The following is a 27,068-nucleotide window of genomic DNA, read 5'->3' as shown; positions in this document are numbered from 1 at the left end:
GGCGCATGTGTATGGAGTTCGTTTGCAGTGGCTGGAGCCCTGGCATGCCCATTCTCTCTCCCCCTCCCTCTTTCTCTGTCAGATAAATAAATAAAAATAAAAAGTTTCACTCCTAGATACATATTAAGAAAAATGACAGCCAAGCGTGGTGGCACGCCTTTAATCCCAGCACTTGGGAGGCAGAAGCAGGAGGATCACCATGAGTTCAAGGCCACCCTGAGACTACATAGTGAATTCCAGGTCAGCCTCAAAAAACACCTGAAAAATGACTATATATGTCAATAAAAGGTGTGGTGGCACGTGCCAATAATCCCAGTACTCAGGAGGTCGAGAGAGGATCACGAGTTCCAGGCCAGCCTGAGCTACATAGTAAGATCTTATAGGGGAAGGGTGTAGAAAAGCACACGTCATAGAAGAATATTCATAACAATGATATTGTCAACAAGAAATAAAACTTGTGAGCTACTTATTATACAACATGGAGAAATCTCAAAAGCATCACATATATTGTTTGATTTCCCACAACAAACAAAACTAATTTACTGACAGAAGTCAAAATGTCCCAGTGTCATTGGGGAAGGAAATTTACTTGGACAAAAGCACAAAGCACCTTTCTGGGGTGGTAACATTGTTTGCTACCTTGCTTGAAATGTAGTCACATATGAGTAAACAATTGTTAAAACTCACAGAACTGAACATTTGAACGTTATCAGATATAAATTTTAATTTAAAAATGAAATCATATCTGGACAAAGACATCAAGAAGTTCCTAAATGACTTAAATCATCAACATTAAATATTCCAGCATACATTGGAAATGTCCAGAGGGAAGAGACTAATTCTCCAAAAGATGTAAGCCTTGACGAGTATGCCCACTGTGCAAGTACACGGAGGCATAGTTTGAGAGGCAGGACTGGGGAAATTTCTTTTGAGGACAAAACTAGAGAACCCACATGATAAACTTATTTAAGGCAAAGACTATGGCTGCTCTAATAGAGCAATACATACACAGACTTAATACACATCATCTTAAAAGACCATCCTCAAAACAGCCTTTCAGTGAAGAAACTCAGGCCTTGGTGATTTGCTAGAAAACACTGATCACAATCCAATTCAAAATCATTTTCACTTTTGTAATAATAATAATAATAACAACAACAACAACAACTGGTAGGTTCTCAAAATCAATTCAGGAAGCCAGGCGTGGTGGTGCACGCCTTTGATCCCACCACTCGGAGGCAGTTAGGAGAATTGCCATGAGTTCGAGGCCACCCTGAGACTACAGAGTAAATTCCAGGTCAGCCTGGACTAGAGTGAGACTCTACCTCAAAAAACCAAAATAAAAATCAATTCAGAAGACCTTCCAAAGGGTATCCCAAAAGAGGTAACATGTCAAGTTTAATCATTTTGGTATCTATTTTAGGACCATAGGGAATCTGACCAACAATGCTGCAGTGATGACAGCCCTGCGGTAGCTTAGGACCCCTCCCCCCACCAATGTTAAAGAAGCCAGTAAGTAGGGTCATGGAACTTTCCTTAGTAATGCAGCAGAAATGGGACAGTTAGATTTGCACAGTTACAGACCTGTAAGGCAATAAAAAGCAACCGTGAGAACTCGACAGAAGTCTCACTCCACTGTTGACAGTGACTGACTCAAAGCATGCAAGCACGCACTGCAGATGTGGAGCTGAAGTAGCACTAAACAGCAGTGCATGAATCTGCATCAGACACATGTGATAACCTAGAAGCCTGGCATGAGCAGGCAGCAGAAGGTACATGGCTACCTTTGGCCCTTGCTGAACTCCTAACTCTGTGACATGGAAAGTATGGTCTAGGGAAACCAACTATATAATGCCATGTGACACAGTCCTAGAGAACATGATTAATTCAACCTTTGGAAGGGAGAGGTCCCACAGCTGTGACAGCAGAGCAGAAGTCTGAAGACAAGAAATATTTTAGGAGTCACACAGCATTTAGAATAGGAAGTAGCCAGGGTTGGTGGTGCACGCCTTTAATCCCAGCACGCAGGAGGCAGAGGTAGAAGGATCACTGAGCTCAAGGCCACCTTGAGACTACATAGTGTCAGCCAGAGCTAGAGTGAGACCCTACCTTGAAAAAAAAATATACTAAAATGAGAAGTATTAGATGCACTGTGGTAGGTGAGGAACATTAAAAAGCTAATGACACAAGTTCACGCTTACAAAAGTTGTTGTTGCAGAGACAATTCTCATGTCCTGTTGAGCAGAGACTGCTACCTGCTAGAAGCAGGCAGTGCATTCATCACAATCTGGAACACAAACGGGCGAATCTGAAGGCTAAGGGGTCCAGGGTCAGTTTTATGCAAGCTGTTATTTAGTAGCTGCATCCATCCCCTGGCCAGGATGCAGCACAAAATATGGTAGACTTGGAGAGCTTAGGCAGAGAGTACCAAGCTCAGCAGACAGCTGTTGAACACCCAGTACCTGGGCTTGCCTTCTGAAGCTATCAGCCTGTTCACAGTACCACCAACTTAACCTTTAAAATAAATTCTTTCCTGAGGTAGCGAGTAATCCCTTCCCCTTGTGATTACCTTGCTGAAAAAACTGTATAAGAAGCAATTTAAGAATCATCTTACAAGTGCCTGTATGTTTGGCTCTGTTGTTCTATTCACAATATCTAAAAATTAATGAAAAACTTCTCTACCATCATCAAAAAATAAAAAGGATTATTAAAGATTAGAGAAAATATATACAGTTTCTCACATCTTACAGTATCAGTTATGACTAATATGGAACCCAGAGAACACTTAAGTTACCAGCCTTTACCTTGCCTATCTTAGTAACCAATACTGGCTGACATCCATCCATGGTCTTTTGTTAAAAATCCATGTCACAATATTTATAATACTAACAGTACATTTCAACTAGTTGAACATTTATTTTATAACCTTAAATAACTGAAATATCTAGACACTTAAGAAATATAAATATACTGAATGTAGGTTGACAAGATTTAACAATTTGTACCAAGTTGAAGATGAAATATACAACATTAATAATCATATTGTTATTAAAATGAGAATGAGTCGCTTACAAAATATACAGGTTTCCTTCAATAGTTTGGCAGCAAACTAACTGAAGAGTTGTTTTTTTCCCCCAGCATCCTTAAGTACTGAAAACGGGGACTGGAGAGATGGCTCAGCGGTTAAGGCATTTGCCTGCAAAGTCAATTGCCCAGTACACCCATGTAAAGCCAGACACAAAAAGTGGAGCATGCATCTGAAGTTTACCTGCAGCAGCTGGAGGACCTGACATTCCCATTCTCTGTCTCTTTTCTATCTCCCTCTGCTTGCAAATAAATAAATAAATTGAAAAGAATGAAAACTAAGTTCCAATCGTAATGCTTCTAATTCCAGAAGTGATGTGTTTGTAATACAGGTTTTGAAAGAACAGGAAGAGAGAATTTTACTGCTAAGCAAGAAAGCTTATCAAATGATACCTTAGTAAAACTAGGATTCTAAGATTGCTCACTGGAAAGTTTCCACTATGTAGAAGATCTAACTATCATGAAGTTATACTAAAGCCTTCTGGCTACCAGTAGTTCTCTAAGTTTACATATATTTCATATTCTTTGCAGTCTTCAACTGCTGTGCTTTTCTCACTGCTTCTGACATAAATGCTACTATTGTGAATGTTTTTTAAATCTCAAATGCTTAAAATTTTTCATTTATTTGCTGAATGCATAAGTAAATATTTGAATTTAAAATATTTTATTATATTCCTTCCCCCCCCCCCTTTTTTTTTTTTTGCTTTTTAGGTCTCATTCTAGCCCAGGCTGACCTGGAATTCGCTATGTAGTCTCAGGCTGGCCTTGAACTCATGGCAATCCTCCTACCTCTGCCTCCCGAGTGCTGGGATTAAAGGCATATACCACCACGCCTGGCTCACTTTGCTTCTTTTTAAAGGCATCCTTTCTATACCCAATATAGTAGGAAATAATTACTGAGAGCTTCAATATGGAGGTCTAGTAAGCATAAGCTCCCTGTGTTTTCCTGAGGGCAAGATGGAGCAGGTGTTACTAACATAGGAGGAACTGGAAGTGCAAATACCATCCACCCAACTTTCTAGAGACTTACCTCTAGATATACATACATACATACATACATACATACATACATACATACATACAGTTTTAAATATTTGGGGGGCTGGAGATATGGCTCACTGGTTAAGGCACTTGCCTGCAAAGCCTAAATTCCCAGGCTCTATTCCCCAGTACCCACATAAGCCAGATGCACAAAGCAATGCATGCATCTAGAGTTCATTTTCAGTGGCTAGAGACCCTGGCATGCCCATACTCTCTCTCTCTTCCTGTATTTCTCTGATCACAAATATATTTTTAAAAATTTTTAAATATTTTTATTTATTTGTGAGGAAAAGAGAGAGAATATGGTAGCACCAGGGCCTCTTCCTATTGCAAATGAACTGGAGGCATGTGCCATTCTGTACATCTGGCTTTACATGGGTGCTGGAGAGTCAAACCAGATCTATCAGGCTTTGCAAGTAAGCAACTTTAACCAATGAGTCATCTCCTCAGCCTCCTCTAGATATTTTTATAAACATTTTACTTTCCATATATCATAAACTTTGTTTTGTTTATGGAATAAGACAATGATCTAATCATTTCCCATAAGAACAGCTTATTTTATAGCACTAAAGTTAATCTTTCAACAATTTATAAAGTGACTACTACCTCGTAGTGAATTACTAAATAAAGGTCTGATGTGGCTTTTTTTAAAGTTTTTCAAGGTAGTCTCTCTCCGGCCCAGGCTAACCTGAATTTCACTGTTTTGTACTATTCAGGTGGCCCTGAGCTCAGTGATCTTCCTACTTCTGCCTCCTGAGTGCTGGGATTAAAGGCATGCACCACCACACCCTGCTTATGTGGGCGTTTGTTTTTTTTTTTAATTTTTTGCTCATTTTTATTTATTTATTTGAGAGCGACAGAGAAAGAGGCAGAGAAAGCATGGGCACACCAGGGCCTCCAGCCACTGCAAACTCCGGATGCGTGCACCCCCTGTGCATCTGGCTAACGTGGGCCCTGAGGAAATCAAACCTCAAACCGGGATCCTTAGGCTTCACAGGCAAGTGCTTAACTGCTAAGCTATCTCTCCAGCCCTTATGTGGGCTTTTTAAGTATGTTCATGGTGCATTTGTTGGTATTTAGTATCATCACCACAGTTTTAATTACAAATGCTTTCTAGTCTTAAAATGCCAGGGTGAACTTCCCCTAAATTTTCAGACTTTAAATGTAGCATATCATTCCACAAGATCAGAAGTGCAATGAATTTAATGGAGAAAACTAACACAGGTGTGACATACAATGTTCCCATCACGAAAATGTGGTATTTGCTTTTATTTTGGATCTGATACTCACTGATATGTTGGGTAACTTTCTCTACAAAGGTCTCATACATATCTTGTTAAATTTATTTATTCCTCAAAGTATCTTGCTGTTAATGCAAATTGAGATGCTTATTTAACAATAAAGGGGCTGGAGGTATAGCTCAGTGGTATACATGTATTCAACAGGTACAAGAGCCCCTGGGCTCAATTCCCAGCACCTACAATAATTATATTAAACATCCTTGTCCCTCCATCAGATATTGTGCAGTATTTAATCAGATCTAAGAGGACAAGATAAATGTAGCTAAAGACATACCTTTCTGATTCCATTTCGTTTCTTCTTATTTCTCAGAAATAACTACTGTGCTTTTTGACAATGGTCACTCACCAGTTTTGCTACATCATAGATCCAAATAGATTTTATATCCTTCATAAGCCTCTATGTTTATCACCACTCATGTCAACTGGTTTTCTTCACTCAACATTTTGACTACCTATGGTAGTAACACTCATATAGTTGTCCTATATCCTAGTTCACTCATTGAAGCTGGCATATAGCGCTTCATAGCATGACTCAAAAGTTTACCGTTGCAGGGTATGGTGGTGCACGCCTTTAGTCCTACCACTTGGGAGTCAGAGGTAAGAAGATCACCATGAATCGAGGGCAGCCTGAGAGAACATAGTGAATTCCAGGTCAGCCTGGGCTAAAGCAAGACCCTACCTTGAAAAACAAAAACAAAACAAAAAAATTTCACTGTCCATCCTCCTCTGGGTTTCTAGATTTCCAGTTCTCTACTCGTGTCATTATGAATAGTCTGATTTATTTTCTATATTATGTGACAGCTGTTCTAGTGCACACATGTTTAAACTTAACTATTTTGCCCCACTGTGAAAAGTACATTTTTACATTGTAACCTAATATATATTTATTTGCATGTACTCACAAGACATTTCCCCATAATATTGCACTCTTTTGTATGACAAGTAGAAAAACCAATGTGGAGACATCTGTCTGAAAAAAGTAAAAGGAAAATAACAAAAAGTCTTTAATTCCATTTTTGTCAAATGTAAAGTATTTCACAATGTACTAAAGCCACTGCTTTAGGACATATAACAAGGAGTAGAAATGATGCAGAATAGGACAAGCGAACAGACTTTGCCAAGTACTCCAATTTCACCTAGTAACACCAACACCTCACACTGTCTGGTCCTCAAGTGCTGACCAACAGTTTGGGTACCACAGAGGACTGTAGTACTTGCAATCCTGGACTACCCGTAAGAGTTGGAGAACGTCCGTTGGAGAATCTGCTTCTCTTTTCCAGAGAGATGCAGATCCTAAGGAGAGAGCTGCCCCAACACACCTCAAAAGGGACCCGAATAAAACTAAGGAAAATTGGCGAAACAAGCAAGGGTGCTGTTTTCCTGATGAACTGGATACCAGCACAAAGGGGAAGGAGACCAACACAGAGAAAAATCAACTCCTGCCAAATCAGAGAGCCAGAGCCTCAGAGGCTCACAACACCTCAGCACTGAAGCAGACAAAAAATGAACCCAACATGGCTCAGGGAAATGTTGCAGAAGAGGGGGCGGAAAGAATGTCAGAGTCACATGTTGCATGATATGCAGAGACATTTATCGTACCAATAACTATGGGCTAACTCCACAATGCACGACCCATTTACATCAACAAGGAGGGTCCATTGGGAGGGGGTAGAACATGGATGAGCCTAAACAATGGTACCAAACTGCCTGTATTTGCTGAAAAGAAAACTAATAAATTAAATTTAAAAAGAGTTGGAGAACATGTTCACCATTAGTGACTACTCTGCATTCTATGACTATGAACTCTTCATCCATAGTCACCATCATTTCCCCTGAAAAACAGCAATCATTCATGTATTCTGAATACTCTTTTGTCAATGTAAGATTCATACAGCTTAAGTCAGCAAGTGACTTTTTAATATTATTTATTTGAGAGGGAGGCAGAGAGAATATGAACAAACCTGGGCTTCTTGCCATCATAAATGAAGTCCAGATGCATGTGTCACTTTGGGCATGTAGCTGGCTACACATGGGAACTGAAACCAAGGCATCAGGCTATGCAAGCAAGCACCTTTAACCACTGAGCCATCTCGCCAGCCAAGTGACTCTCAATGGTCTTTTGTATGTTTCTGTACCTCATGTTAACATACTCGGATTGGACGTATTTCTCTTAAAAAGCCTCCATGTGCTATTATCTTCTAAATGTTGTTGCCTGACATGTTTTACTTTCAGCTTTAGCTATCTAATCCACTTGGAACTTTTTAAGATATATATTTATTTATTTTCAAGCAGTGAAAGAGAAAAACAGAGACAGAATGAGTATGCCAGGGCCTCTAGCTGCTAAAAACTAATTCAAGATGCATGGGTCACTTTTGTACATCTGGCTTTACATGAATACTAGGAACTCAAACTCAGGTCATTAGGCTTTGCAGGCATCACTAACCCTGGAACTAATCTTGTAATATGATGTGAGGTATGTATCTTTCTAACACTACACAGATAACCAAGTGTACCAGCACCATGTCCTGTAACATTTCCTTGCCAATTTGTACACTACTTGCATTTCTAACTCATGGTTTCTTCTAGTAGTCTATGCTTGAGGTGAACAGCATTGTGCCTTAACCAGTGAAACCACATATTGTGCCCTGGTATATGACAAACTGAATTCCCTTTCACCTGCTAAGAAATTAACTGAAATGACATTGAATTTATAAATAATTAGAGGAAAACTGACAGCTTTACGACACTGTCTTTCCATAAACATAAGCTTTTTTGAGTAGGGTCTTGCTCTAATCCAAACTGTCCTGGAATTCACTATGTAGCCTCAGGGTGGCCTTGAACTCACAGTGATCCTCTTACCACTGCCTTCCCAGTGCTGAGATTAAAGGTGTATGCCACCACACCCAGCAGCATTTCTTCTCATAGAATCTTAATATATTCTCCATTAAGGTCCCATGTACTTTTTCCCCTCCTAGGTATTCTGTAGTTTGTGTTGCCATTTTAAATGGCATACACTTCAAATTTTGTTTGTTGTCAGTATACAAAAATGCACTTTCATATGCAGTTTTACTTCTTTTTTTAAAATTTTTTTTTTATTGATTTATTTGAGAGCTACAGACAGAGAAAGAGGCAGAAAGAGACAGAGAAAAAATGGGTGCGCCAGGGCTTCCAGCCACTGCAAACGAACTCCAGATGCATGTGCCCCCTTGTGCATCTGGCTAACATGGGTCCTGGGGAACCAAGCCTCGAACTGGGGTTCTTAGGCTTCACAGGCAAGTGCTTAACTGCTAAGCCAGCTCTCCAGCCCCAATTTTACTTCTTGAAGAATAACTTACATGTAATAAATATGGGAAGCATGCATTTTGCTGGTTCTGACAAAGTTTTCATTACAACTGAAACAAGACTTTTTCATCATCCCAGAAGGTTTCCTCGTATCCCTTCAGTCAGTCCACCTTCCCCATCCTATGCAACTATTCACTGATTTTTCAGGAATACCAAATAACAATTTTACTTGTTCTATAAATACCTTTAAGTAAATTACATCATATGTACTCTTTAGTGAGTTATGTTGTATTCCTAGTTTTCTAAAAACTTGTCCTAAGTACTTAATTTTGTCATATGCCTTTTCTCCCAACCATCAAGAATATCACTGGTATTCTCCTTTCATGTGTTAATAATAGAATGAATTTTATTTACAGGTTTGTAATAGTCAATCATCTTTCCATTCCTGAGACACCCTAGTTAGCCATTTTTGAGTCAATATTAACATTTTTACCTACAATATTTACAGCTGTGTTCATTACTGAGGAATGTGTGACCTATATATTCTCCCACTATCAAAATTATGGTAACCTAGAAAAACAGTTTTGTTTTCTAAACATTCTATATTAAGCTTACAATAACTGGTTCCTCCTATTTGGTGATAGTACCTGCCTGTCTGGTATTTTGTTGTTGTTGTTGTTGTTGTTGTTGCAAAGGCAGGGTCTTAGCATGTAACCCTGGCTGACCTTGAAACTATGATAGTCCTGCATCTTGAACACTGGGGTTAGGGGCAGGTGCTGCCTGCCCTGCTCAGCTCATGGTAACTTGTCTACTGTTTGGTCTTGGATTTTTTTTTTTAATATGATGTATATATATTTCTGGCTAGGTTCTTAAATCATATGTTAAAATTTAAAAATTTAAAATTCTTATTAAAACTAATCATTTGTTTTGCTAGACACTGTCCACTTTTATGTTTTTAATTTTAAAGGGAGAAAAAGCCGTTCAGAGTATTTTTTGAGTTTTCAATCTTGATGTGTCTGCTATAAGTTTTCGATTTCAAATACATTTGTACTGCATGTTCTCTACTGACAAATTTTAGCCATTTCAACAGGACATTCCTGCTTTAGCTGGTCTACTATGCACATCATCAACTACTCTTAACTCACTGCCATCAACTTACTCATTATAAAGTTGATTCATTAACTCTGTCACTTAAGGTTCTAAGCTTCTCACATAAGCAAATGTCCTGTTGTATACCACAGGGTTTTTTTGGTTTTGTGGTGTTCAGAATAGAAGTTGCAGCCTTACACATGTTACGCAAGCACTCTACCACTGAGTTCCATCCATCACCAGTCCTATCCCAGGGTTGATAAGCAGTATTTCCATCATTCTGTCCCACATATCTTCTCATTTTTATTGAATTGCTCCTCACACATCTGCAAACAGGTCCTTTTCTATGTAACTATGGATTAGAAACTGTTAAGCTGCTACTATACCGCACTAGGGACAAAGAGTGTGATTTGTAGAGCAAAGAATTTGTCAGCCCTTGCTCTAAGGTCTAGACATAATCAATTTTTATAAAACTTCAGTCACATGAGAAGAACACATCTTCCATAATGGTTGGGGGCTTGCTGATTGTGCTATTCCAATACTACATACTTCTGTTGTCCTTGTTTTAATTTGGTTTTTTGATGTTGTGCGTCAAAGGCAGAACCTGAGCTACATCTTCAATTCCTTTGTAATTTTTTTTTTTGGAAATTTTCTTTATGTATTATTTGGGAGACACAGAAAGAGAATGAGAATAAAAATGGGCACACCAGAGACTCCAACCACTGCCAACTAATTTACAGACATAGGTGCCACCTTATGCAACCGGCTTACATGGGTTCTGGGGAATCAAACCTGGATCCTTAGGTTTTGCACACAAACACTTTAATTTCTAAGCCAGCTCTCCTTTGCAATTTTTTCCCCGAGGTTGGGTCTCACTATAGCCCAGGCTGACCTGGAATTGACTCTGTAGTCTCAGGGTGGCCTCGAACTCATGGCAATCCTCCCACCTCTGCCTCCCGAATGCTGGGATTAAAGGCATGTGCCACCACAACCGACTTGGAAATTTCTTAATCTACCTTCTCGTGTGAGTTGAGAGGCATTATATTTATCCTTCTGTCAGTCTTACCTTATATATTACACCGTAGCCCATAATTTCCTATTCTTTTACTTTTACACTGTGCCATCATATTTTTAGGAGATTATACACCCCAATCCAAAATTTAAAAACTTCCTGCGTATCAATGGAATACCAAAAATGCAAAGTTCCACAGCTGAACTTATGTGTTGCAAAAATACAAATGTACTAAAAATGCTATATAAACACTTTCAGGTGATAGATGTCATATAGAATACACACACACACACACACACACACACACACAGTGAGTGTGTCTCCACATGAAATAGCAATAAATTCTGTGCTTACAGTTGGGTCACATGTCCATGCCTTGTGATGTGTACACTCATGTTCAAAAACAAAACAAAAATTCAAAATCCTACTATTCCTAAGCATTTTACATAAGAGTATTTCACATAAGAGCCCAACCAAGGCTAATAAAAAGGATTTAGTGGAAATTTCTTTTTAATAAACATTCTCTTTTAACTAGTAAGTCCTGCCTAAAATTATATATTGGGCTTATATTTTTAAACTTAATTTTCACTATATTGCATATTTCTAATTTCTATGCATTTGCTTATTTTCTCCACCCTGAGAGGGGGGTAGAGTTAGGGTGACTGGACCCCTGAAGGTGAAAAGTGCAGGAACGTTCACACTTGCTAGAAATCCAAGATGATCTGACTTCTTTTGCCTAGTGCCCCAGACCTATTTTTCGACAGTCAGGACCCCTCCTGGGAGGGAGGTCTTTCATAGGATTTAAACAATGTGGTTGGTCAAGTTCAGCCCCTCGAACTTGGTGTCAGAGCTAATCTCTTCCTGAGACAGCCCTTAGCCCTAACCAAGCAGCTGACCCACTGGTTCACCTGAGCCAGAAGACAGCCCACCACCCTAAGGTTATAATACCTTTGCAAGGTGAGGGCAGGCTCCTGGACCACTTGGGAGCTTCCAGCTGTGGGTGAGCTTTTCCCTCAGCTGAAGCCAGGAGGGCCCTCTAGCCCTTACTCTCCGCCTAGTTTTTCTCATGCTCAGGGTGATCCTTCTACCTCTGCCTCCCAAGTGCTGGGATTAAAGGTGTGCACCGCCACACCCAGATTCTGCATGGGTTCTTTATTCCCTCCAGCTCTCCACATGGCAAGAGCTCCTTGAACTTTTTTTCTTCCATGCTTTTTTCCCCAGGCTTTCCATGTAGGATCTCTAGCCACGTGGGTGCCTTTCCTTGGCTCTATTTCCCCCAATAAATATAATTATGCTTCTCAGTTTTTTTATTCAATTCTTTGACTAAAATTAGAAACCAACCTAGGGTTCAAGGACTTTCCTGGATCCTTAGCACCCTGTTACATCCCTTATAAAGTTTTCTTCCTTTCCAGACCTTAATCCTACTGAATTATCAAATTATGTATTCTACTTCAGTTCTTCAGGTGACTCTTAAAATTGTTTTCATGGAAATATTAAAGCTCATCGGGGACTACAGGTGAAGATAGCAGAAAGGAGTTGGGTATGCGGATAATATGCCAATAAGTCTCAGCTACTGAGAAGGCTGAGCAGAAGACCCTTGAGTTCAAATGTTCAAGGTCAGCCTGGGCAGCATACCTAAAAACCCCATTCACATCTTCTAAATAAATAAAGAAATGGATTGAAAGAAAAGATTTCATGACAATAGAGAGAACAGGTAAGGAGAAAACAGAAACAAAACTCTGATGTGAGGTGGAAAATGGCTAAATAATAACTGTAAACAAATCAGATAATATTAACTCTTAGGCTAACCACAGGAAAAATTAAGCAAGAGAATTCACAGAATCCTCATAGATTTTCAACTAACACTAGCTAGCTATGGCAGGAACTGAGGACAAAATGGGGGAAGATAAAATAAATAGGATTAGGTGAGAACTATTTGAGAAGGAATTTGATTCTTAGAGCCTCCCTCCCAGTTCACTATGGATAACCTACTCCCTGGAGAGGGTGAAACAATGGCTTTGATTGGGAGATGGCATGGGCATTATTAGCAAATGGAGTAAATGAGCACAAGTACACTGTAAGACTCCCAAATCTCATCTTCCACTGAGCTCTGGATCCTACATACTACATACCTAGCTACCCAGATTCTTGAGACTTGTCAAGGAGGCACTGACCAGCCTAGAAGGCATCAGGGACTAATTGTGAGAGCTTACTAACACCCACCCACTCAGATCTCTTTCTCAGTGAAACTGAAAGGAGATAAGCATCCTTAGCATCTCCAGTTTTTGCCCAGCTTTCTACACCCTGGCTTTTTAGTGAAGGATACTTTATCATAAGAAAATTGGCAAAAATAAAAAATGGAAGCTTCAAGAAAATGGAGATGACACAAAGTATTTTTCTAATCATTAAGCTAGCTAGAGCAGTAATATATAGCAATGCTTGGTCAAGAGTAACAGATAATATAAGATAAAGAACTGCTCTTGGGAAGCTTGGTAGCTAGCTCATAAAGGCAGAACAGAGAAAATTAATAAAAGGGGTGGAACAAGAGTAGAAGTAATGTCTCAAAAGGTAGCAAACAGCAGAATGTAGGAAAAAGAAAGAGGACCAGTTCTGGAGGTACAAGGCCAAAACAGGAGTTCCAGAAAGACAAGAGATAATAGGCAGAGAGTTTTAACAAATGAAGAGAAATTCCCTGAACTGAAAGATGGGTGTTTTCAACTGGAAAGGGACATCACAACTCCACAACTAAGGGATGAAAACCCACCTGCGTCAGGGCCAGTGTATGACTAAGAAAACTCAGAAGACTGATGACAAAGAAAAGCTGGAATTGCCAGGAAGGGAAAAAAAACAAACAGGACATTTAGAAAAGTTTCAGAATGGCTTTGGTTTTCTAAATGATACCACTGTGAGTAAAATTAATCAGCAATCACTCCCAACCTAAATTGCTATTACCTCAGAAATGAAGCGCACCTCCCTGTTCTTCTAATTTTGTAATGACTACTGCTGCTAAGTATCTTTTCAAATGCTTTCTGCTCACTTTATATCTTCTTTGGAGAAATGTCTATTTTTTTTTCTTTTTTTTTTTTTTTTTGGTTTTTCGAGGTAGGGTCTCACTCTGGTCCAGGCTGACCTGGAATTAACTCTGTCATCTCAGGGTGGCCTTGAACTCATGGCGATCCTCCTACCTCTGCCTCCCGAGTGCTGGGATTAAAGGCGTGCGCCACCACGCCCGGCTCAGTTTTCTTCTTTTCTTGCGGGTACCTCTTCAACTTTAATTGTTATGAAGCCCCATTTATCTTTTCCATCTGTTCATGTGTCTTGGTGACATACTCAAGTATCTCATTTTGGGCCGGAGAGATGGCTCAGTGGTTAAGGCAAAGCCTAATGACCAGAGTTTGATTCCTCAGTACCCACATAAATCCAGATGCATAAAGTGTTGTGTGCATCTCTCTCTCTAAATAAAACCTCTAAAAAATATACAGATGTAGATATTCTTGACTTACTTCTGAAGACTCAAGAGACATACCTATACAGGCACTAAAGAGTTACAAAGTTATTTGCTACAGCATTTTCTTTCTTTTTTCTTGGGGTAAGGAGTGGCCTCAAACTCAAGAGATCCTCCTACCTCTGCCTCTTGAGTGCTGGGATTAAAGGCATGCACCACCAAGCCCAACTACAGCATTGTTTTTAATACAGACTGAAAAAATTTAAATATTCACCAACAGTGTAGATTATGCAACCCAAATGAAAAGAGGCACTCATGAACTAGCATGAAACAATCTGTAAGATATACTGTTAAGAACAGTACCTATTTGTAATGAAATAAATATGAAGTTGCTTATATATTACAATACACAAAATCCCAGTAACATTACTTGCCATTGGAAAGATAGCAAGGGACCTATCACAATATACCCTATTAACTTCAAATTACAGTAACGTAGTACCTATATAAAAATATCACTCCATATCTAATTGTGGATCTGATTTTTCAGATTAATTCTTGTGGTATTCAAGTACACCTGCAAATTAGTGCTTTTCAAGTTCCTCTACAGAATGTTTTGAGAGAAGCAGATATTTCAATGATTTTTTTTTTTTTTTGGTTTTATTTTTGTATAGAAACTCCCATAGCTGTGTCCTTTTCTTGCATGGAATCACCACCTAGCCCTCAGCTACTGAATCCTATCTCTAGTATAAATTCCCCAAGACCAGCTCTTTCCTAACATTGACTGGTATTTTTCCTACTATCTAGGCATATTCTCTGTCTAGCCCTGTCAATTATATACATGAAAGAAGGTCTGTTTATCCAACATTTCCATGTATTTGCATTAGAACAAATAAGACCTAATTTTGTGTCTGCTCTAGCACGTGTATATGTCGCCATAATAAATTGTGGTTGGGCACGTTGGCACAAATGTATAATCCTAGCATTCAAAAGGTTGAGGCAGGAAGACCTTGAGTTCCAAGAAGAGTCTGGGCTACATAGTGGGACTTTTCTGGAAAAATAAAATAAAATAAATTTGAAAAGTAGTCTAGGGCCAGGGAAATAGTTCAGTGGGTAAAGTATGAGATCCTGAGTATAATCCCCAGTACCATGTAAAAATAAAAGTGCCAGGTATATGCCTGTAATCACAGAGCTGGGGCAAAGGGACAGGAAGATCCCTGGGGCTCACTAGCCAGCCAACCTGTGTAAACTAACTGGTGAGCTGCAGGCCAATGAAAGGCCCTGTCTCAAAAAGGGTAAATGGGGTGGTGAGACGGCTTAGCAGTTAAGACAACTGCCTGAGAAGCTAAGGACCCAGGTTCGATTCCCCAGTCAAGCCAGATGACAAGGTGGCACATGAGTCTGGAATTCATTTACAGCAGCTTGAGGCTCTAACACGTCCATTCTCATTTTCTCTATCTGTCCCGTTTTTTCTCTCTCTCTCTCAAATAAATATGTAAAATACTTTTTAAACAAAATGGTGAACAAGGTTTTTTTTTTTTTTTTTTGCGCTTGCCTGCAAAGGCAAAGGAACCTGGTTCAATTCCCCAGGACCCACATAAGCCAGATACACAAGGCGGCACATGCATCTGGAGTTCGTTTGTAATGGCTGGAGGCCTTGGCATACCCATTCTCTCTCTCTTTACCTCCTTCCTCTATATCAAATAAATATTTTTTAAAATACTTTTTTAAAATATTTGTTCATTTTTTATTTATTTATTTGAGAGCGACAGACACAGAAAGAAAGACAGATAGAGGGAGAGAGAGATAATGGGCGCGCCAGGGCTTCCAGCCACTGCAAACGAACTCCAGACGCCTGCGCCCCCTTGTGCATCTGGCTAACGTGGGACCTGGGGAACCAAGCCTCGAACTGGGGTCCTTAGGCTTCACAGGCAAGCACTTAAGTGCTAAGCCATCTCTCCAGCCCAAAATATTTTTTTAAAAGGTAACAATGAACAATTTTGCTAAGGATGACACCTCAAGCTTTAAAAAAGAAAGTCGTCAACAATAACAAAAGTAGTATAATCATTCAGGAAACAATACTTGACAGTTCATCTGGAAGGGCAGTGGAAACAATGTGAGAAAGATCAGCCAGCAAAAAGTACTTAGTAAAGTTGAAAATGTAACAAGTAGAAATAAATGTAGATTGTTGCCTTTTAAAGGTATAGAGGGAAAAAAATTTCAAGTATCTTCAAGTTGTATAGAAATACAAAGTACTGGGCTGGAGAGATAGCTTAGCAGTCAAGGCACTTGCCTGTGCAGCCTAAGAATCCAGGTTCGATTCTCCAGTACCCATGTAAGCCAGATAGATACACAAGGTGGCACACACGCCTGGAGTTTACATTGGCTAGAGGCCCTGACCTGCCAATTCTCTGCCTTTCTCCTTTCAAATAAACAAATAAATAAGATACTTTTTAAAAAGAAATACAAAGTACTACCTTATTTCTATGAATTTCAATAGAAACGCAAAGTCAAATATTTCATTCAACATAAAATATTGGAAATATGATGGTTGTTGCCTAGTAGGGCACCTAGTGTCTCACTGGAAATAGTATAAAATCAGTTTTTTTGAGTTGGAAGCCTCTTTACTGCTGGCTGTTATAATGCTTGAAAGTGTTATGCAGGATTGTGGGGGAGAAAAGTCATCAAGTCTTTTTTTTTTTTTTTGAAACAATGATACCCCTTTAATTCTCCCTTCTACATATAGGTAAGAACAATCTTTTCCTATGCAAGTTTCCTACGTCCTAGCTTAGCTTCAAACCTACAAAACACATTGATATTAAAATATAAAAGGTCATAAACAAAAAATAAGGTGAGGTGAAAGTCATGGTATGAGGTAGTCAACAGATGACTACGTGCAAGCCCACGTACACTTTCCAGTTTGCAGCGTGCTTAGACGATCAAGCCAGCCTTGGCAAGGCTGTTCAGAGATGACCGGTCAATTGTCTAACAGTCACATCTGAAACAGACCAATACCAAACTGATCTTTCCTCTCCAAAAAGTGTGGAGGCTGACACCTGGAATCTCAGCAATTGGGATGTGCTCCTCTGAGAATGGCTTGGGCTGCAGAGCAAGATCTCATCTCTAAAACCAGAAACAATAGAAAGAAATCCAATGTCTTCAGCAACAGAACTTCTGGGGAAAGCCGGCTGCCCCTATGAAGGGGGTGCTGCTGGGAGGGGTGTTTCCTGGAGAACACAGTGACGTAGTCTGGAGATCAGTACTGGAAGCTACGCTTGGTCTGCATGTCATCAGGAATCTGCTGCAGTTCCTCATCTTTAAAATGCCCTTCCAGGCTTGGGATCAGAGCCTTGGACTCCTCAGCAGTCTCTGGGCAAAGGCTGGCCAAACAAGCCAACTCAAACTTATGTAGCTTTTTCTGAAGAAGCAAGCTATGGACACTGGCAATGGTCTCTCTGGTTTTGAAGCGGCTGAAACGGGCAGTGTAGCTTAAGGTTTTCATGAAGACCTCAGAGAGCTCCTGCTCATCCTCTGCACTCTCATTCTGCTGCTTCCGATGCTCCAGAAGCATGTGAACTTTGGAGTTCAGAAGGGTCTCAGCTGTTTCAAAGTATTTGGGGAAGATGAGCTGCGAGGCATCCTCTTCCACGTCGCCAGTCGGCGGATCGCAGCCGCCAGCCCCCATTGCTCCGTGAGGCGCCACCACCATGACTGGAAGCCTCATCAACAGTCTTAACCAGCACTGGACCAAATGGGCCATAGAAGTGGCCAGCCAGCCAAGATAATCCCACTGATGCGATAGTGGCATGACTGCTATGGGAGTCACAAACCACTCTTATTGGAGTTGAGGCCCACTCCACAGAAGCAAATTTATGCCTGGTCCTGAAAACCAAGTCAAAAACCTAAGTCTGAAAACGTCACAGACCCTACGAGAGAAGCTACTACCGTTGTTGGGCTAGATGGATATACTGTGCCCATCAAACTGCCATCTGAATATCTTTGTTTATGTCCATAAATTCGTATTTGGTCAGAGAAGCTTCTTTTAGCAGATGGTGGTGACTAATGGAAAGACACAAAACTTATCAAAGAGCTGAGAAAAAAAAAAATTACCACTGCATGATCAGTGCTAAATAAGACATCTGTATCACACCACCACCACCACCAAGGCTCAGGCAAAATTGCAGAAGAGGTAGTAGAAAGAATGTAAGAACCAGAGGATAGGGAGAAGAGCTTAGGAATGCTGTTACCTGTATAATGTTGGCCCTCCAATCATGAATGATGAAGGGAGGCAAAAAAATTTGCATCCAAATATTTCGGTGGAAGAGAAACAAGAAAGTGATTAAAGGAAAATATGATCAAACCACACTAAACATGTATGAAAACTGTCAAAAAAAAATAACTGTCTTAGAATGTTGACAATCTATGTTCAAACACAAACTATCAAAGTAAAAGAAAAGCAACACCACCCATGACCTGGAATTTCACAACTATTAATCCAAGAAATCACTGGTAACCAGGGCAACAGGAAGCATTTTGTTTTTAAAAAACTAAAACACGGGGCTGGGGACATAACTGCTTGTTTACATGTTCAAGGCCCCAACATTCAACTACAGCATTACACACACACGGGATGAAAACCATAATTTAAAAAAACCCAGGTTTCTCAACTTTCACAATAACTATTTCCTTTCCAAAGCTGTAAGCTAGTAAGGAAAGACAGTGCCAACTGGAAATCTAAGTTGGCCCCATGGAGAATGGTGGGTAATGTGCCCTTTTAAACAAAAGCAAACAAAAACATTCATGTGTGCAATTTTATGGACTGCTACAACCAACTGTGAGCATTTAAATTTAACCCTAAAAGCAGGTAGTGAGTTTAGAAAAAGTTTACTTTACATAAGAGTGAGCTCTGCATAGAGACAACCTGTCTACTCTTGATGGCCGTGTGCTACCAGTAACTCTATAATCAGCTCATAAACATACAACTTGCACACTGGGTTATCATCTCCAGATCATGAATAAACACTCATCACAACACTAAATAGGCTCAAGATCAAATCAGCAGGAGTGTCAAGTAGGCCCTTCCAGTTCCCAGGTTTATCTTGCCATCCTCCTGATCCAGTACCCACATCAATCATATGGAAGGGGTCTGTGGACTGTGCATATTCAATTAAGTTTAAAAATCATGTTGTCCAACAAAACTTTCTACAATGATGAAAATGATTAATTTTACCTGTGTAGACCAATACAGCAACCATTAGGCACATACGACTATCCAAAATTTACATTAAAGTTAGTTAAAACTAGTCAGGTGTGGTGGTACACACCTTTAGTACCAGCAGAGGTAGGAGAATCACTTGAGCTCCAGGCCAGCCAGGGACTGTAGAATGAGATCCAGATCAGTCTGGACTAGAGTGAGACCCTCGAAATAACAAGACAAAAATTGGTTAAAGAAAACTTAACTTCTGTTCCTCAGTCACATTAGCTACATTTCAAGTGCTAAACAGACACCCATGGTGGGGAGCTACCTGACAAAAATAGCCTGGGTTTCAGTACCACCTGACGCTCTCCAAGTGAGGCTTCCAAGGCTTTGGGGTAGCTAGAATGAAAAGAAAACCTAATACTCCTGCAACTGTCTACTCCCACTCCTAACAAAAACTTTTTAGTCATTTCACATTTTGTAATCCTGTAGTCATTACTCTTTCTCAAGGCTTTGGAGTTAGTGGTGTATGTTCACATGTATGTGTGCTTATAGTGTGAAAACAACTGGTTACAGCAGAAATGGTAATGCACAAACTTTGAGCTAAAGCTGGATGCTACTGATACTAAAACATTTTAAGGGCTGGAGAGATAGCTTAGTGGTTATAGCACTTGCCTGCCAAGCCAAAGGACCTAGGTTAGATTCTCCAGGACCCATGTAAGCCAAATGCACAAGGCGGCACAGGCATCTGGAGTTCATCTGGAGCAGCTGGAGACCCTGATGCACTCATTCTGTCTATCTGCCTCTTTCTCTCTCCCAAATAAATAAATAAAAATTTTAAATATTTTTAAAATATTTTTTTAAAAAAGCTTGGGGCTAGAGAGATGTCTCAGTGGTTAAGACAGTTGCCTGCAAAGCCTAAGGACCCAGATCTGATTCCCCAGCACCTACATAAAGCCAGATGCACTAAGTGGTTCATGCATCTGAAGTTTGCGTGCAATGGCTAGAGGCCCTGGCGCAGCCATTCTCTCTCTCTCCCTCTTCCTCTCTTTCAAATAAATAAATAAAATTTTAAGAAAAGAAAATACAGAAGAAAAAATTACAAAGTAATAACGTTTTTTTTTAAAAAAGCTTAATTGAGCAGCAGACATGAACTACAACCTCATCATACATGACAGCAAAGTATTGAAAAAGTTCCTCTGAGCATGCACTCACTCACTCCACCAATAACACAGTTATTGCCCATGTGACAGTTCCAGAGTCATTCAAGCCCCAGCTCCTACCACACCATTTGTAAGGACTTAATACAGTGCACTCTGCACAGCAGATTGCCCAGCTCACAAACTGAAGTGAAAGATGGGACTAAGATGGGATGCTTTCTTAACATATACAAAGTTTAGCCAATGACCCCTTTAGTTTCCAGAAGTACATGAGGTGGCACATGAAAATGCAGTTCACTATTCTGCAAGTATGACATCACAGACTTACTATGCTACTTCTCAGATCAAGAGTCTTGACCTAAGGAACTAAAAGGATTAAAGAGATGGGCTCCCAGTAGTTCACCCAAGATTACTCTTTCAAACTACCCCTCTTTTCCCCAAAAGAAAAGAGACTGGGTTCTGCAGATAACTCCAAGAAATACAAATCTTCCACTGACTTTCTGCTTTGCAGCCCTGAAACCAATGAAATCCCAGATTTCAAAAAGTTAAGATGTAGTATAGTGACAATTTCACATTAAATTCACTGAACACAAATTTTAGTGATAGTTTAAAATCTATGCAAGATTTAAGATAAGGTTCTTGAGAGTACAAAGACGTACTGAATTATCAAGAAACTGTTCTAGTAGAGTAGATTAGTTACAAGTGAGCAAAATCTACTGAGCCACAGAACCACCCACCCCCTAGGTCCTAGAGTCTAGGGTGTGAGGCCAGTTGGTATGTCAGAGTTACCCTTATCTTTCTAGCCATCTGGCCAAAACAAGCAATATCTACATCTACCTGGCTTGGCAAAATCGTATTTTCCCTACATCAAACTGCTGAGATGAACTGAGAGCTATATTCCAGAGAAGCAGCACTGAAACATGCCCTAACTAAAACATCACTATTACACCATTCTTGAAAATAACCAAAATTAAGCAGTGACAAGCAACAGCCCTCACACATCTTAAAAGGAAACTGACTGGATTCATTCTGCACTATGCTAAACTAGGCAAGGCTGCCTTATCACGGGTCAATAACAATTGTTCAATAGACAAGAGGACTTAGAAAGTAACCCTAACAAGCCAGAGAATCCAAAACTATTACCAAGGATACACTTGAATACTAGCACTTGGGACTGAGGCAGGAGGATCACTGTGAGTTTAAAGCTAGCCTGGTCTACACAGTATTAAGTGTGAGGCCAGTCTGAGCTACATAGTGAGACTCTTAGTCTTCAAAATAATAATCATCAAAGACAATATTAAGAGGCAAGAAACCCTGACTATACAGGCTGGCCAGCTGTCCACAATTTCTCTGTCCAGGAAATTTCTAGCATATTGTATCTATCTCAAAGCCTGAGTAAAAGCTTTGATAGGACATTTCTGCAGGATGGTGGGGAAAAAAATGGCCCACTCTGATGTGCGGTGTGAGGCATTATACCTCAAAGTCACCTTTCTTTACTGTAGATTTTTCAAGAGAGATCTCAGCTATATAGCACATGCTCTCTGCCTGTTTATTACTATCCTCAACAATTATGTAAAGTGTAAGTAGAAGACTTACACTCTTGAAAAGGGCTCTCCACACAAGCTTTTAGTGAACTGATGGACAGTGGTACTAGGCCTCCAAGTCTGGTCCTGCTCAATGGCCTGGCATGCTAGTCAAGCTCTGGGTACTTGCTCTTGTGTCTTGCTGAAGATTATCTCTAACATCCTCACAGGCTGTTATCACTTTTTTTTTTCTTATAATGGACAGTAAACTAACATTTCCCATCTTCCTAACTACTCCCACCACACCCTTGTTAAACCTCCCACACTACCCATAATCTACTTGTCTCTAATCTACTGTGGACTTAGAAGTCAGATAACTGCTTGTTAAAAACATTTAAATAAATGCCAACAGGTTGTGACTAAGTATCTTAAAGGTTCTCCCTGTATACATACTAGCGCTGCTAGGTCTTTGTTAAAGTTCAGTGTATGCATCTCATATGTATTTTATAAGAGGTCAAAGATAATAAAGATACTGGAGCAGGCAAATCATTCAGTCAGAAAAACCCAAATAACTAAAGCCTACAACTAAGAACACACAGGAGATAATATGAGAGAATCCTTGTTTCAAGGAATGTTCTAGGTTTTTTAACCAAGGTCCTTTAATAATCTTAATAGGTTATTTGCAACATTTTCAGAGAGAGAGAAAAACACAATGTAAGAAGGCAAGTATTAGCCTAGGGCTCTCTGAGTCTAAAATCCAAGACCGTTTTCACTGGGCGAGACTGCTACCCAATCTTTCCTTTTGGCCTACCTAACTTTCTGTATATGCTATTTCTGATCCTTTCATAGGAACCTGATTGACTAGAGCTTTCTTTCTTTCCTTAACCACTTTCTTTAACTAAAGGGCAATGGTCAATCAAATCGAGGCCAAATTTAGCTGAGCTCTGCAGATGCACATCTGCTCAACAATGAACTGTTTCTGAAGATTAGCTGTATCTTCAGTTTGTACAGACAGCGAAAACTAATTCTCCCTCCTCCTGTCCAAAAAAAAAAATGATCCCAGTGCCATTAAACTAACACTTCACATCCTCTCTTGGGCTGCCCTCCCTATACATGGGACAGAAAGCAATGAGGTATACTTAAAGAATTGGCTCTATATGAATTTAGTGCATGCTTGCACTCGCTCAATTTATACTCCAACAGAGTTAAATTTCCTCAACACTGGAGCTAAGGACAAAGGACATTAGGAGTTTCCACTTTCCTAATTCCATCAAGGAACACCAGTGTGTTTACAGTTAGATCTTTTCTGCCTACTCCTAGACCTGACAAAGTTTCTCGTATAAATGAATAAATTCAAGTTGCTTATTAAATAATCCTCATTCCTAACCTGATTTTGAATCCTTTACATTTCAGCTTCTGACTGACCTTTGAATAATTAGTGAAACACATCTTTGCCTTTACAGAAACGAAGGACTTAAAAATGTTTCTTCTGCTCCTATTAAGACAAAGACTCTAAAAAGGCATGCATGCCCCTCTCCACCCTCTAAAAATGACTCTGGTCCCAAGAATATGAATAAACCTCCATCTGTCAGAGTGTACTATATACAGCTTTTACATGCACTACAGAGACACCTGTATAAAAGGCTGCTCCTTAGAAAACAAGGCTCTGAAGTTTGGAGTCCTACAGCATAGAACAACAGGACCAAAACCAAACAATAAGGAACCATTTAGATCTAAAAATCAAAACTGAAATTCTAACAAAATAGAAAAACTCAAAAGGTCCTTGACCAGCAACTCATGCAGCTAAACTGAGTAGGTTTGCTTTTGTTTGTTTTTCACTCACATCCTCCCCCACCATGCAAAGTACTAAGATTATGGCAAAATTATTCTAATATCTATAATATGAAAATGAAAAGAGAATCTCAAATCTCTTTTGCTATTTAGGTGGAAGCAACCTTCATTTCCATAACAGAAAATGGCTCATCTACAGAACCACCCCCAATGTTCCTAAGAGTTAAAACATACCAAGCCTGACAAGCCACGAACAACAGGAAATTACCCTACACAGCTTCTCCAAGACTATTACTTTATGAACCTTACAGACTGTAGCAATTTAGATGCAAGCAGCTTACAACCTTGAAAACCAAACTTTGCTGAGTGTCCACAACCTGAAATCACTGTAGGTGTAAGTACAAAGGAAAGAAGACAACTTCTCGTTTCTTTTTGAAGAACTGTAATAGGTATTGCAAATCACATTCGTTAGGTCTGGCCAGGTAATAAACTCAATTAAACCCACCGGATTAGAACATTAAACATTTAAGTGGGCACTCAATTTAGAAAAATGTTTAAAGGCTACAAATTATCTTTACTTACTGCCACAGGTAAGATTATGGCAAAAAACTAAGAAATTTTAAAAATAAAATCAGTGCTACTTTCTGAATATAAACATTTGCTAAATGACCTAGGAGAGGAGATTCTTTAATAGTATATTTTTTCACTACATAAAAAAGTTGAACGAGTAGTAAATTTATGAAATCCATTTTGCATTTCTTTCATGTCTGTATTACATTTGCTTCATATTTTCATGCCATAAAATTATTCAAATTTCATTTAACTGCTAATACTTCTCTGTAAGACAGAAACTTCTTTTTAAAGAAATAAAAAGTTGACTAGCAAATATATTTTCAGCATAGCAGCAAATTTATTTTCACGTTAGGCTCTACAAGAACACCCTAATAGGGACAGACGTTCAGAGGAAAATCAGAGGAAAAATTGAAAAAATAATTGGAAATTGACATTTCAGGGTACCTACCATTTTTTTTTTGAAAAGAAGAACTTCAGCTAAGTTTGGTGAATGACTTATCGACAACTGTTCTTTTAAATATAATTTTAGAAGCTTCAAACACAATTCAGGATATCCCGAACTGTAGCAACCAAGACTTGACTTTAATGGAAAAAAAAAAAATGCTGTTTTCCGAATTTGTTCCGCGTGGGTAGTTTTAAAACCTAATGGTTTGACAACAGGTAGCATTTAGCTTCCAGGGCAAAAGGAAGGACTAACAAAATCATCCTAAGTTGTTTTTCTTTTGTTTAGGTTTACGGCGAAGCCATAAAAGCCTAGGGGTCAAAGACAGCATCCCCTAGGAGAACAAAATAGCCAAAGACGCAATTTTGAAAAATCAAGTTTTGAACTACGTGAAACCAATTAGTGTGCTTTCTAAAGGCGAGTGATAAAAAGACGTAGCTGCACCCACACAGTAACTTTTCCCAAGTGCCAGGACGATCCCGGGCAGAGTAGCAGCCGCGAGCCGGGTCTGTGCAGGACACAGGGGCCGCTCGGCCCCCGCCACGGTTACGGTCTACAAAGGCTCAGGACCCAATGAAGAAGGGTGGAAAGGAAAGAAAAGAAAGAAAAAAGTAGAAACAAAAGTGTCCCAACGCTCCTAACTCGGCTTCCCAACAACTCCTACAAGAGCTCTCGGGCCCTTCGGGTTCCGAAATCCGGACGAGCCCCGAAAAAGCAAGCGCACGAGCGGCGCAGGGGAAGGGACGCGGCCGCCAAGCGGGCTGGGCGGGAGCTCCGGGCTCGAGGACCCCCGGGTTCGAGGACCCCGGCCCGGCCCGCACGCCCACGGCCCCGCCACACCCAGCCCCCACCCGCCGCGGCCATGTGACCCGCCAGCCCGGCCGGGCCGCGCGCGCACACACCCCTGCCCGAGGCCCGAGGCCCGCGGGCGGCTGCCCAGGCGATACCTGCACCGAGGCGCCAGGTCCCGCCCCGAGAGATCTGGGGGGCCCGGGACCTTTTGTTCCTTCCTCTTGCGATGGGATGAGAGGGTCTGGCAGGGAGGAGAGGGCAATGGACGAACGGAGGCGGAACTGAAAACACTCCGGGACCGCCGAGCCCCTGCCCCGCCCCGCCCCGTTCCCCAGGCCGGTGCCCACAGCCGCGGCGGCGCGCCGAGCCCAGCCGAGGGGAAGGGGGCCGGCCGCCGCCCGCCGAGGAGGGGGTGGGGACGCCGCCGCCCCTCCTCCTCCTCCCCTCGGGCGCGCGCTCCCGCCTTCCCGGCCCGCGCGCCGCCGGCCCACCTCCGCTTCCGCCCTCCACCCCGGCCGCCGGCCGCAGCACACCCACCTCCGGGGGATCCCCCCGGCTCACTCGGAGCTCGCGAGCTGCAGGCTCGAAGAGCTGCTGCTGCTTCTCCTCCTCCTCCTCCTCCTCCTCCGCCGCCGCCGCCGCCGCCGCCGCGGCCGCGCGGTAGACCCGCCTCCCACCCCGGGCCGCGAGCCTCGCCGATTCGCCGGCGCAGCCCCGGGGCTGGCACCCTGCCGCCCGCTGATTGGCGCCCCAAGCCGCCCGTTAGGGCGCGAGGCACGCCGGCCGAGCGCCGTGTGCGGGGCGCGCGCGGAAACCGGAGAGCGAACCGAGGAGCAGAAGGAAGGCGGCCGAGAGCCGCGGGAAGGGCCGGGGGGGCGGAGGGAAGGTGGGGAGAACCGAGCGGGACGCTACGAGTCACCGGTCACCGCCTCCCCCACCTCCGTGTGTCTTCGGCCCGCCCCGCCTCCCCGCACGACCGGCGGCGCGCGCAGCCAATCAGCGCGCGAGAAGCCCGGGGTGTGAGCCGCGCGTCGGGGGCCTCGAATCGGAAGGGAGACGTCGCTCGCTGATTGGTCCCGCCTCCCCCGTCGAGCGTGAGGCGAGGCGAGGCGTGGCCATCCGGGCGGGGGCAGCGAGGGATAAGATGGGATGGGCCGTCCGCGGTTTCGCTCGAGGTAGTCTGCGACGCGCTCCCGCGGGGTTTGTGGAGAAGGGAGGCCCCGCGGCCTGCCACGCCGGGAAAACCTCTACCCGTCCCTCCCAGCTCCCCCACCACCCACACCGTGGGCCTCCGCCTCGCCCACCTTCCGTCGTGAGGCCGGGAGTGGACACGTGC

At 41.6% G+C, this 27,068-nt stretch overlaps 2 protein-coding genes across 7 annotated transcripts in view; both read right to left on the bottom strand.

Moving 5' to 3' along the window:
* Positions 1–26,360, bottom strand: part of Smad2 (SMAD family member 2) — a 77,430-nt gene extending 51,070 nt beyond the window's left edge. For 2 of the 5 annotated variants that reach the window (XM_045143320.1, XM_045143324.1), the window contains exon 1: positions 25,888–26,040. The gene's annotated coding sequence lies outside the window, so the exon portion shown is untranslated. Of the gene's footprint in view, positions 1–25,887; positions 26,041–26,269 lie in introns of those variants that run through there. The other 3 variants (XM_045143321.1, XM_045143322.1, XM_045143323.1) reach the window with 3 other exon arrangements.
* Positions 17,511–17,939, bottom strand: LOC101605604 (DNA-directed RNA polymerase II subunit RPB4-like). 2 transcript variants are annotated; one of them, XM_045143326.1, is made up of 2 exons: positions 17,700–17,939; positions 17,511–17,603 (listed from the first exon to the last, which is right to left on the bottom strand). In XM_045143326.1, the coding sequence occupies exons 1-2, from the start codon at positions 17,937–17,939 to the stop codon at positions 17,511–17,513; spliced, it is 333 nt and encodes a 110-aa protein (XP_044999261.1). The 2 variants fall into 2 exon arrangements, with proteins under 2 accessions (XP_044999261.1, XP_044999260.1); XM_045143325.1 differs by having other exon boundaries at positions 17,511–17,939.
* Positions 26,361–27,068: the final 708 nt, after the last annotated feature.

Source organism: Jaculus jaculus, chromosome 2, assembly GCF_020740685.1.
Source record: "Jaculus jaculus isolate mJacJac1 chromosome 2, mJacJac1.mat.Y.cur, whole genome shotgun sequence".
NCBI classification, from domain to species: Eukaryota; Metazoa; Chordata; class Mammalia; order Rodentia; family Dipodidae; genus Jaculus; species Jaculus jaculus.
The sequence above is the reverse complement of the archived record's forward strand: the minus strand, read 5'-3'. Positions and strand labels throughout refer to the sequence as shown.